The sequence below is a fragment of the Rhamphochromis longiceps genome, linkage group LG5 (assembly GCF_057381845.1).
Source record: "Rhamphochromis longiceps isolate RC_006_pf linkage group LG5, R_longiceps_female_GT1.1, whole genome shotgun sequence".
In the NCBI taxonomy this organism is placed as follows: Eukaryota; Metazoa; Chordata; class Actinopteri; order Cichliformes; family Cichlidae; genus Rhamphochromis; species Rhamphochromis longiceps.
The window spans coordinates 15,654,711-15,667,756 of NC_140561.1; the positions used below are offsets into that span (position 1 = coordinate 15,654,711).

Genomic DNA, 13,046 nt, shown 5'->3' on the forward strand with positions numbered 1-13,046 from the left:
TGGGAACTCCATCAAGACTGTTGGAAAACCATTACAGGTGACGAGCACATGAAAGCTCATCGAGATAATGCCAAGAGATAAAGCAGTAATCAAAGCAAAGGGTGGCTGTTTTGAAGAATCTAAAATATAAAACATGTTTTGAGTTATTTCACACTTTTTTGTTTTTTGTTTTGTTTTTTCCGTTATGTTCAGGCCTACCTCACCCTGTGTAAAGACATAAATGCCCCCTAAACATAATAACTGGCGTTGCCACCCTTAAGAGCAAGAACTACAATCAAGCATTTCTGATAATGAATCTTTGACGTCACAATTTTGGTCATGTCTTCTTTACAGAATTGTTTTAATTTAGCCACATTGACGGGTTTGATAATGAATGGTTTAAGGTCAAAGCATCTCAAATGGATTTTATTCCAGACTCTGATTAGGTCGCTTAAAAATATTCACTTTTTTTTCTTCTTCTTTTGAGGCATTCAGAGGCAGATTTGCTGGTGTGTTTTGGGTCATTTCCCTGCTGCATAACTCAAGTAAGCTTGAGATTCAGAAATTCTCCTTCAGGATTTTCTAGTAAACAGCAGAATTCATGGTTCCATCAATTACGGTGAGTCGTCCAGGTCCTGAAGCAGCAAAACAGCCCCAGACCATCACACTACCACTACTACTAAAATACTGTGTTAGTTTAGTGCAGATGTGACTTAGATCTTTGAAAAACTTCAGCTTTTGTCTCATCAGTCAACAGAATATTTTCCCCAAAGTCTTGGGGATCAAGATGTTTTTTGGCAAATGTGAGGTGAGACTTTGCGCTGTTTTGGTCAGCAGTGGTTTTCTCCTTGGAGCTCTCCGGTGGATGATATATTCACACTTTCTTATTGTTGAATATTGTTGAACTCTGACCTTAATTGAAGCAAAAGAGGACTGCAGTTTTTCAGATGTTGTTCTGGGTTCTTTTGTGATCTCCTGGATGAGCCGTTCATGTGCTCTTGGAATAATTTTGTTAAGCCGAACATTTCTGTTCCACAAATAGAGAAAATTGCTTCTTGTTTTCTCCATTTGTCCATAACGGCTCTTCCTGTGGTTAATTCAACAGGTCTGGCAGTAATTAGGTTTAGGTGTCATTAGCGAAACTGAACTTAGTGTTTAAAAAAAAAAGTAGTTAATCATGGTTAATTCAGGATTTAACAAGATGGGCAATTACTATTCCACACAAGGCCAAGTAGATTTGGAGCCCCCCCCCGCCGAAATCAACAATTAAAAACTGCATTTTATGTAATTAGGTTATAATGTCTGATGATCTGAAACATGTGTGACAAGTATACAAAAATAAAAAATACAATGAAAATCAGAAAAGGGGCAATGCTTTTTCACAGCATTGCAACCTATTAAAGCCTTTTGAATGCCAGTATATTCATTCAAGAAAATCCAGATAAATGTGATAGCGTAGCATAACAAAACAAAATAACTATATCTATGCTTTTTATGATAGTTAATGCTTGCAAATTAACATTAGCAATAATTTTCTTAGCCTCCTGGTAACAGGGCCAGCCTTTTGCTGGGTTTCTGTTCCCTCTTATGTAAAATTGAACTAAAACAGTAATTTAAATGAGAAGCTGACACCTACAAAGTAAGTCAAAACAAATCAAAAATGAAATGTGAACGCACAAAAAGACAGGAAAGACAAGAAAAGACGAACAGTTAGATTAATTGTTCATTTTAGTGGTTTGTGTAACTATGAACGCGGTCCACCGTTAGGTGGCGGTAAAGATCCTCATAACAGGGAAAGAAGTCCGCCACACCTAAAGAAGACGTACTTCCGTCGTGACGCAATCGTTAGTAGTAAATGGCGGTCACCAACAGGCCGGACTATAAACATTTCCACGGTTCCAACTGTAACTGTCTAATTATCATCAAAACATGTACTCGGCTGTATCGCACATGCAGGATAGTTATAAGATCTTTATTTTCAACTTTCAGGTCGGCTCATGCTCCGTGCTGAGAGGAAGTTTACAACTAAAAGGACCAAGAAAACGAAAGAAACGGTAAGAAGAAACAGGTATTAATATCTGTGCTCAGTTAGCTTATACACGCGTGCAGTTACATGACTTGATAAACACCCCGTGTGTTACATATGCGGACAGGTCTACAGGTTTTTTCATATACCCGTTGCTACCCGCTAAGCGCTATCGTTTTGTTTTAGGTTAACAAATGGAGAACGACGACAGTCACGAAGAAAAAGACACGGAGCCTGAAGTGGCCAAACTCCGGCTGAAAGTCGAATCTTTGAAACAGGAGCTCAAAGAGTGCCGAGCCGAGCTGGCCAAGTTACAGAAGCAGCTGAGCCACTCCGAAAGACTGCAGCGGAGCACGGAGGGCTATAACGAAGACCTGAGGAAGCAGGTCAGTTCAAATGAAAAGAAGCCAAACATATCATAGAGATGGGAGACATATCCTCCAAATTATATCACGATGCAACAAAAGATTTTGCAATAAAGAAATTCTCACAATATGGAGATCGATTTTATTTTCCAATGAGCTACTGTCATTGATTACCGACTTCCTAATTTAAAGCAGCAGCACTGTTACAGTGAGATAGCAGTAGCACAGCATTAGTAATCAAACAACAGCACAACATTAGCCTAAGTGGTGTTTTCATCTGGAAATCTTTAAAGGTAATTAGAATCACTTCACTGTCTAACTCTTTAGGAGCTGCACAATATTATCACAGAACAAACATTGAAAAATAATCTCTACCTGCTTTGTGTATTTAAACCATCTGCTTAAAGTCTTGATTTTCCACCAAATAACTTCATCGTTTTTTTCCATTTGTGTTTGATCTTGCTGTTACATGGAGTGTAACTAGTGAGTGCTCTGAATGATGCTCTATGGAGTCAAATGTTTACTATCATGTTGCCAGTATCTCCTCTTTCTCAGCCTGATTGTACTTTGCGGTGTGTTTTTGTGGTGGTCAAACAAATTTGTCACTTTGCTTTGTTGGAGGTACTAAATGGTAATTGGAGGCTAGCACTCGGATATAACCAGGCTTGTCTTATTGTTGCGTACCGAGTAAACGAGTTGAATTACTGTAGCAATGATAATGAGATATGACATCTTTAATATGATGCAAAAATCTACACCGGCATTAATGCAGATAATCTAGACAGTCTAGATCTAAATGATGTCATATAGTAGTTTTGTTTGTTCTGAGGTGTATTTTGAGCCAGTTTAATGTTTAAAGTGGCAAAAGGGCCAAGGTTTATTTATTTTTTTTAACCTAAGTTGTGCTCTATTTTTCTGCATTATGGTTTAAACCAAGAAAGGAAATCAATTTGAATTTTTGAATGTTTGCGCACTGAATTTTATCTCAATGTGTGTTGGTTCAGGTCGACCAGCTGAGTGCAGAGATTCATGAACGGAAGAAAAAAGATAAAGACAAAGTCGACTGTGAAACTCAAACAGAAGAACATGTATGGACAGAAACTGGTGTGTTACTTTCACATGCGCATGAATGAAATTTACTCATTGTGTCATTAAGTTTAAAAACAGCCTAAAGCTGTTTTAATATTCCTTTTCAGATTATTATAATTACTACTATGGAGACTACGGTCTGAACTCGGAGGGAGCAGACACTCAGGAAAGCCTGAACACGGCGCCAGCTGATTATGAGGCAGCAGAGAGCTCAACAACAAATGAAGCAACAGCTGCAGATGTGTCAGTTCAGCCAGACCAGACCAGTTTAGCGGTCACAACAGAGGTATCCATGTGTGTCTTTTTATTTTTATGTTAGCATTCCTATACTTATAAAAAGAGTCATATTCCATTTATAGTCACCATTATAAAACTATTTGTGTTTCAGGGGAGCGATGGAGGATCTATAGCAGATATGTTGAGGGCCACTGCTGAGGAAGCTATGACACAGACTGGGTTTGTGTTTGATGAGACTTCTGGGATGTATTATGACCACAGCACGGGCTTCTACTACGACTCGGTGTGTGAGCTGTAAAGTTTGGCAGTTTATAGTAGAAATTATTTTAGAGGAAGTTTAGTTTGGCACACATTTCTGACATTTTTCACCCCTCTCCATCAGGCCAGTCAGTTGTACTACGATGCCAACTCTGGCATTTACTACTACTACGATGCAGAGAGTGGACGATACCAGTTTCATTCCAGGATTGAGGTTCCTGCTGTGCAGAGTAGTGCAGAGCCGTATCAAGAAAAAACGGACGCTGATAAGAAAGGCAGAAAATTCAAGAAAGGAGTCAAGAAAACATCACAGGATGATAGGGTATGTAATAGTGCAAGATTTTATTTATGCATTCCTTAAAAATGTTACATTTTGTTGCTGACAGCTGGCTTTGACCTTTCAGTTCCCTCTTTAAAATCCAATTTGTTTTGCTGGTCTCAGTCTTCAAATAGATATTTTTTTTCTTTTTATATGAAGCTAGTTGACTTAAAGACTATTCCTCTGACCTAGGTGCAAGAGGTGACTAACTCTTTGGCTAAAATGAAGATTTCCTCTTACTGGAAAACTCCTTCCTACAGAGGTATACCTTTTTAATATTAATGTGCAAAAGATTTAAAAGTATGTGTTTGCTTTTTGTTCTTTAAAAAACTGAAAATTAGCTTCTTATTGTACACAGCACCTTAACAATCTTTAAAGGTGACACAGTGAGTCAAACACTGACCCTGGTCTCTGTGTTGCCTGCATTCAATCCTTTTGTGTGAGATATGGTTAATAAAGAGTTAGTGAAGTGAAAAAGTAAACCCATGAACCTCAAAGGACGCAAATAATAAGTTGCTGAAGCTCAGCTCAACACTTAGAATTTGCTGTCAGGCCTGATTTAACCTGGTAAAGGTCTTTAATGTATTCTCTTTGAAGACTGAGACCGTCTATAAGCTTTCTGTGCCAAAAGATTGGGGATCCACAGTACAAAGTCCAGCTTTCACAGCAGATGGTAGTTTCACTGCTCACTGTCTTAATGACAGGAAGTGAAAAGTGACGATGTAAAGCTGGAAGAAGACGAGGCCGACTGTGTTGAAAGGCAAACGACTAAGAAGAAGACAGAATCACGGAAAGCAAAACGAAGGTCTCGCAGTCCAGATGTGGCTCCACGGAGAAAAGACTCGTCCAAACGCAAAGAAGACGGCGACAAATATCCATCAAAGAGAAAAAAGCAGAAAAACGGCTCACACCATGACGATAAGGGAGACTCAAGGAAGAAAAGGAAGAAATCTAAGTCGGAAAAACATAAAAAGAAAAAGAAGGCCACTCGGAGTGATGGATCTGAGGGGAACAGTGAACCAGAAGAGGGTGAGATCACAGAGTCAGAGAGGGAAGAATGGGAGTCTACCCCCTCGTTCTCGTCGCCCTCGAGCGCAGCCTCAATGGAAAGTCCTGAATCAGAAATGGACACACAGAGTCAAGAAGGTGAGAAGTAAGAGTAGTCTGAATTAACTCACATGGCGTGCACAGTTTGTTTTATCTGGGGCAAGTTTGTTTGATGGACCTGTCACTTTTTGGTAATGCTTGTAGCTGTCTGAGACTTGTCATATTTTTGTGAATATGAGTATGTGGCGCTTTATTTTTTTTTCCTTGTAGTCAAAGACATCTGGCCTCCCTGTGTAAGAGTGACTGTGGTCAGGTCTCCTGTGCTGCAGGTGGGCACTCTGTTCATCATCACAGCCGACTCTCCAGCCACCATTGGCAGGTCTGTGGGGTTGTTTTCTGTTGCTGTTTGGTGATTGCATGGCAGCAGAAGTGTATTTTGTTCACACATTGCAACAGTGGGAAATTTTAGCACTTTAGTTGCAGTTTGAATTAAATCACTCACAAGATTTCAGAGCCGTTGTTAAAACTATGAGTAGTCAGTAAAAAGAGGTTAAATTGATCTCTCTGTCATATAATAGCCAAGTGAAGACAACATGCTGTCTTTTGTGTTTTCAGAGAGAAAGATATGAACCACGCAATCCGAATACCAGAAATGGGAGTCAGCAAGGTACCTCTCCTTTCCGCTTTCCTGCAGGGATGGAAGTTACTCTGTTATGAATGATTGTTTTTTGTTAACACAGGCTTATGTGATCTTTCTAAATGCCAGTATGTTTGTGGTTCTAGTTCCATGCAGAGGTGTATTTTGACCAGGAGCAGCAGAGCTACATGCTGGTGGACCAGGGAAGCCAGAATGGAACGGTGATCAATGGCAACCGCATCTTACAGGTGAGCATTTTGTTTACGTTTGAGTTGAAAAGAAAAAAGCAAACAAAACCTGAACTTAGCCGATACCACGTCAATGATACTTTCATCTGCAGCCCAAAACCAAGTCTGAGCCACATGCACTGATGCACGGCGATGAAGTGAAGATGGGAGAGACTGTGTTGTCCTTCCATATCCATTCAGGGAACGATACCTGTGATGGCTGTGAGCCCGGTCAGGTGATGGCTCACCTCAGCAAGCACAAGAGAGAAGACAACACTGGTGAGCTACTTAAAGTGAAACACGTCCACAGAGAGGGGAATATCTTTTTTTTTTTTTTTGCATAGATTCATGAAACAACAGTGAGCCTGCTCTTGTTGTAAAAGCTGTGCTCTTACCCAGTGTGAGATTACACTCCTGAGTTTGCCGCTGTTGTTTTCTAAAGGTCCTGCTCTCACCAAAGAGGATAAAGAATCACTGCGACAGAAAGAGCTGAAGCAGATGAAGGCCAAATATGGCCTGCAAGTGAGTGCAAACCTTGGTGCAGTCATAAGTTTTAACCCTCTTGTCTTTTCTTTTCCTTTTTTATAATAATGGAGGCACTCATTTCTCTGCTTTTCTGCAAACAGAGCGGTGACTTTGAGGAGACGAAAGCCTTGAAGAACCCCAAATATAAGGATCGAGCAGAATCTCGAAGGCAAACAGTGGGCAGTGAGGGTGCTTTCCAACGCGATGATGCACCGGCTTCTGTTCATGAGTAAGTGTTAGCAAATGGCTGTAGTTCCACCTGATGGGAAATGCTAGATTCAAGTGTTGATCATTCACTGTGTCTGTTTTCCAAAAGGGAGATCAGTGAAGTGAATAAAGGACGGAAGATGCTGGAAAAGATGGGCTGGAAGAAAGGAGAGGGACTGGGTAAAATGGGAACCGGAATGAAAGACCCGGTAAGACGATCCGCTGATTCTGCTGGTGGAAGTTCTCCTTTGTTTCAGTGCAAAACAGCAATGTGATTCAATTGTCTTCCTTTTCCGTTCCCGTCTTCACAGATTCAACTGAAAATCCGAAAGTCCCAGTCGGGTTTGGGAGCAGCTGCCGCCATGTCTCTGGACGACGCGTCTTTGACTAAATCAAAGTCCCAAAAGAACTGGGAGAAGGCGCGAGAGAGGTTCGCTGATACCTGCCAGCCTGACTCGCTCGTGCCCAAAACCCAGAAGAACACTTCACCCAAAGCCTGGGTCAGATCGGAAGAGACGGAGACCACACCGAACAGCTTTGAAACAGAAGGCCAAAGTTAGGAGTCAGAAGAGAATTTCCACAGATTTAAAAACTGGGCACTTACGCATATTGACACCAAGAGGAAATGTGTCGTTTTCATTTATTTCCTCAGCTGTGAAGAGTCATGCAACCAGTTGAGACTAAATTGAGTTTTACCTCTATTCTTAAGAGTACAGGATATGCCCTCATTATTTTACTGCCACCGTAAAAACAAACAAATAAACATTATTGACCTGTCTTTCAGTGCTGTGCAGTTATATCCTCACTTACAGTGGTTAGGTAACTCTTATTTAATGTAGACCACAATAAGAGTTGCTGAAGGATTGAACTGCCTACACACACACACACACACACACACACACACACACACACACACACACACACACACACACACACACACAGAGGGCAGAGGTGCCACTGTTCCTGCTAGTACAAACAAGGATGCGAATAACCTCAAGCAAACATTGACACAGTGAAGCAATATTTCTCGCATTGAGATCTTTTTTTCTTTCCTTTTTTATGATGACGACTGAGGATCTGTTCAGACAAATCAAAGCTCACCATGTCAAGTCACAACTTCTCTGTGTTACTGTCCCCAACCCCCCCCAAGCCTTTAAAAAAGAAAAACAATATTCTGAACAAGCTAAACTTATCTGTGCTGTTTGATTTACTTTGACATATTGTGGTGTTGCGTCTTTTATTGTCACTTCTATGTTTGCTAAAAGCAGAGGGACAACCACATCCACATACTTGGAACTACAGTGAGCAAACATTTAACAGTCCCATCTCTATGCAACCTTATCTACGGGTTCATTTTAGGGTGTGTGAATATTTGCATGTGTGCGCAAGTCTGTCTCACACCGAGCGCAAAGAGAAGGGAAATCTAGCACAAGGTCTGTATTTTAGTTTGTATAGTACAGCCCATGAAAATCCATTAGCACGTTTAAAGTGTCTTTGCTGATGCTGTTATAACTGCATGAGTTAGTCATGTAGGAGAGGTGGAAATCCTCATTCTGCATCAGCTCAAAGTGCCGTAAAATTATCAAACAGCTGAGAGGCTGGACTCACGTGACGGTGTTGGTGTAACTCCTTGAGCTGGATCTCCTGCTGTTCTTCCTCTGACTTTGAGTGCCACCCATTTTGAGCTTTCCACTCTTCAACAGATGAACAGACACATTCCACTACTGTATTTATTTCCCTCAGCTAGCAGTCATCGTCCTCATCGGTGCACTGCTGTCAGATTTCTTTCTTGACAGGTAGGTCCTCCCTCCTCTGCTCAGCTACTTTCGCAAGTCTCCTCCCTCAATTTAACTGCGCTCACCGAGAGTAAACGTTCAATTTGTAAAACCACTGTAATAAAATTGGGAGGGATCTGCTTGTGTCTTGTGTTGCTCAGTTGTTTTGTGTATAAAGTCTAAGGCATAAAAAGATATTGTTAGTCATGAGATAAAGTGGGATGTGGCTCAGGGCTTTTGAGAGATCTGGCTTGACCAGTTCCCGATGCTGAAAGAGTATTCAGAAGAACACAGAGCCACTGTTCTTTGAAGTGCAGGCTTTTCTATTTCTATTTTCTTTTTGCAAGTTTTTATGCAGTTTGTGTGAAACGACTCTTAGTACAATCGGAAACAAACAGCTGCTTTGGTGCTGTGAAAATGTCTTGGGTGTTTTGATGAAGTGCATTTTCCCATCTCTACAACACAATCAGTGCCAGTGAAAATCATTCGGAAGAGTAAAAAATCCATAATGCTCAATGTCAAATGACTATCAGAAACTATGCACTGTGTGAGTTAGTGCTGCTAAAATGGCACTGACCCGTAATGTAGTCTGGCATCAAAACATTCAGCGTGGATCCTTTTGAGTGCTGCAGGTTACTGTGTGAGGCATATTTTACTTGACTGGATGTGTTAATAAATAATGATATATGTCAATATGAACACCAGCACCCAAGGTTACTTATCTGGGGATTGCATTGCGAGGAAATGATCAATTTTTAAATTTACCTCAACTGTCTGTCGTATATTAGTTGTGGCTGATTTACGATTAGTCCTGACGCAATAGCTCTTTATTGGACTGCACCATCACAAGCAAGTGGAAACAAGTCTCCTCAAGTCCCTGGAGCTGGAAAAGTATCTTAGTTATGCGACAGTAATCTGCAAACATGGAGTTAGTATTTAGAGGGTGGAAAGTCTCATCAAGGAAAATGTGGTGTGGCCCAAGGAAGATACCTTAAATATTGTGATCCTAGCTAGCTGGTTAAACAAGCCATAAATGAGGGAACCACAGCCGTAGTTTTGAAACAACTGGAACATTATTAAACTGATATCTGCCTTGCACAAAGATGCCTTGTTTTGCGCCCGATCATGCTTTGAGCTGTAAATTCTGTCAAGAGCCAAGGAGCATGAAAAGGTCAGCCAGTTTTCATACCACACATTGCATCACATGGAATATACTGGGCGACACAGACTTGCAAAAAACAGACATTCATTCAACTAGTATCTGATAAAAAACAAAAGGACTCCCATATGCCTGACAGAGGGCACTATGAAGGGTGTGTCGTACCTCCAATCTTGATCGTTTAGATGAGTATTTCCTGCAGTAATTTTCTATTTGATGTACTATATGGATATTTAAAATGAAGAAAGCAAAATATATTTTGTTAAATAATTTTTAAGTGTAAACAAGAATAAAAGACTATAAAAGCTGGGTTTGAAATAACCCAGTAAGTTTCTAATTATAGGAAACTATCTATGCTATTTAACTAGGATTAACAAAATTGGATGAAATGAAATGGTACAAATTACATTTAGTACATGAAACAGTTATTTTAATGGAAGGTAATTATTAAACTATAAATCCAATCACTGAATAAACTCAGCTGTGAAATTTACTCAATAATGCCTCAATAACATTTAATTTTCATAGATTAGCAAAATTAAGATGAACATGTGGCCTGATATCTCTAAGTTGTTGAGAAAACTCGGTGGACTGTTCAGGGTTAACAAAAAAGAGAGAGGGAGAAAATCTGCAGAATTATAATCTCTCACACCCAAGTGAAAAAAAATGCCGCAGACATAAAATTATAATCATTTGTCTTTGAGTGACCTCATGTGACAGACTGGTATGAAACCAGAATCTGTGTAGTTTAGTGTTTGTTGGAATGACCACAGGGTTTAATCAGAGAAAAACTCCTCCCTCCATCATCAGTCACAGGACGTAAATCCTTTCTGTGGGTTTCCATAATAGTTAAGGACCGTAATGCAAGCACGGGTGACAGCAACATGAATTATGGTAAATATATGTCAGAAATACAGTTCAGTGAGTAACGTGACACCAGGGTTTCATTATTTAGAAAATAAGTTGAAGTCTGTGTGGTGTATTACATAGCAGGGAGCAGTAAGAAAACACAGTTAAAATTGGATTCTGAGTAATTCTAGCGGCTGTGTGCCAAAGTAAAGCCACTGTACTGTATGTAATATGCAACAGAAGCAGCAGTGAGCAGAGGGAGCAGGGTCACAGCCACAAAATGAAGCCTTTACATACAGCAGGGAGTCCTCTTGTCATTATAGTATGTCTGTGTGTGTTTCTACAATGATGAAAATTTATGATTATTTGCTATTTTATTGCAACAGCTTACTTTCTTTTTCCCTTTGGCCACACCATGACCGTCTGCCCCAATCTAACACTGTGTTATCTCAGTCTCCGTCTGTGTATGTGAGCCTATTGAGAGGCATGAGACCAGAAGTGACACGTCGGAGGAACAGTACTGCAGTGACTCAACAACCCCCACTTCTGCTTCCGCCTCTGTGGGCCCTCTCGGCCATATCCGTTTACATAAAATCTCAGCCTCTGGGCCTCTCAACATCAGAGCAAAGCTGAAGACGCAATATATTACTATTTTTAAACCTGACTGTGACTCAAAAAGAAATTCCACTTGGTATATGTAAACATAAAAAAATCACATGAAGAGAGCAGAGGTGGGGATGTGGGGGGTTAAATATCCACAGGTCATCCATCTTGATCTTTTCAGCCAAGAGGAAATAAACCTCATTCCAGCCACATTCCAGCAGCTGGAGCCAGCTCTTACTGTTATACTCCTTTTTATATCTGCACTCTTTGATACTCAAACATCTTAACAGAGCAGGAACTTGTGTAGAACTAAAGCATACAGCCTCTAACTGTGTATTTGAATAAGAACTGTCTGTGTATGTGACGCCATCCAGCTCAGTTTAAATATCCAGGTTAAAACCTCTGTGCTCCACGCTGAAAGGAAATTCCAACAGCACTGCAGCTTTCTCATGGCAAGTGACTCACTCAAAGCCACTGATGAATGTCTTCCACCCGTGGCCTTTCCTGCTTGGAAAAGGCCCCTCTGGGTGTGTCTCCCTGTGACCTCATCTTCCCAGAAAATTCTCCAGAAACTTCAGCAGCACATGATGTAGCCCCTGTGCAAGACACCGGCAATAACAAACCAGTCTGTCTCTAAAAGAGTCTCACTTGGCTTATCACGTCATCTCTTACGGTGGTGTGTCTGTGCCTTAGTCTGCTCAGTCAATCAGAGCATCACTGTCTGTGCGTAAATGTGTGAGTGTGTGAAGGCAAGCGTCCTGTTTACTGCTGGCTGTGACAGTTTGAACAAACAAAACAGTCAATCTTAACCTAATTGTCCTTGCCAACATTGTTTGCCTTTAAATCTTTGTGCCTAATTCCTCCTCTAAGGCGACTAAATGTCATGTGTGCAAGCTTTCACCAACCTGCCAGTTACAGCCTTCACAGGAGAAGCACTAATGAGCAGAGCTACTTTACAGCCCCACAAACTACAAAACCGCCGGGTCAACAGGAGAGGGGAATTATAGATTTGTGAAAAGAGGCTTTGTATTCATGCAAAAAAAAGAAAAGAAAAAGACAATAGTGCTCACATGGCAGCAGAACGAAACAGACACGACACATTCAAAGAGTCATCTGACACACTGTCCAAAAAGTAGCTGATCAGTACCAGAAAACACACTGTTAACAAAAGCAAGCATGTAAACTACACAGACCACTTACTTACATGAATAACGGTGCACCTGACTGGCAGGAGAAAAAGAACTGTTCAAAAGCTCTCAGTTTTTAAATAATACCTCAAATCTCTGTTGACTGACAAGCTGTGGCAGATCTGCTGCGAGGTTTAAGTCCTTCACCGAGCCGTGGATGTAGAAATCCCTGGTCAAAGATTAAAGTCCTGTGTTCAGAACAGCTGCTGGAGTTGCCGCTCTCAGAGTGGAAATTCTTGTTCGCTCTGCGTGGTGGTGATCAGTCCATGTGGCTGGATGGGAAATGGGAAATAAACTTTCTGGGCAAGGAGCCAAGAGCAGGGTTTTAAAGACACAGCCGTAGCAGTGCTATATGAGGCTGAGTCACACTTTACAGTACACTACAGCCGAGCGGAAACACTGCTTTTAAACCACTCTGTGATAACTTTAGATCATTTTAAAAGTTCATATTCTTAGCTAGATTATGATAACACTTAACTGATCTCTTTATGATTAAAGTATAGACCCAAAATATATAACACAGTTGCTTCTTATTTCTTGTAAATTTAGACTACAAT

The 13,046-nt window shown here is 40.7% G+C and overlaps 2 protein-coding genes across 4 annotated transcripts in view; one reads left to right on the plus strand and one right to left on the minus strand.

Annotated features, from left to right (window-relative positions):
• The window catches only part of tacc1 (transforming, acidic coiled-coil containing protein 1), a 31,251-nt gene extending 18,456 nt beyond the window's left edge, over positions 1-12,795 (minus strand). The window contains exon 1 of the mRNA XM_085406109.1: positions 12,577-12,795. The gene's annotated coding sequence lies outside the window, so the exon portion shown is untranslated. The remainder of the gene's footprint in view (positions 1-12,576) is intronic.
• On the plus strand, positions 1,801-8,132 carry aggf1 (angiogenic factor with G patch and FHA domains 1). Of its 3 annotated transcripts, none has more exons than XM_085406105.1 (16): positions 1,801-1,883; positions 1,969-2,033; positions 2,192-2,391; positions 3,375-3,474; positions 3,567-3,745; positions 3,848-3,979; positions 4,079-4,276; positions 4,466-4,535; positions 5,591-5,699; positions 5,936-5,987; positions 6,104-6,205; positions 6,298-6,463; positions 6,627-6,706; positions 6,811-6,938; positions 7,026-7,125; positions 7,228-8,132. In XM_085406105.1, the coding sequence occupies exons 3-16, from the start codon at positions 2,200-2,202 to the stop codon at positions 7,474-7,476; spliced, it is 1,857 nt and encodes a 618-aa protein (XP_085262231.1). In that variant the 5' UTR covers positions 1,801-1,883; positions 1,969-2,033; positions 2,192-2,199; the 3' UTR covers positions 7,477-8,132. The 3 variants fall into 3 exon arrangements, with proteins under 3 accessions (XP_085262231.1, XP_085262229.1, XP_085262230.1); XM_085406103.1 differs by lacking the exon at positions 4,466-4,535 and adding an exon at positions 4,978-5,419; XM_085406104.1 differs by lacking the exon at positions 4,466-4,535 and adding an exon at positions 4,978-5,419 and having other exon boundaries at positions 1,822-2,033.
• Positions 12,796-13,046: the final 251 nt, after the last annotated feature.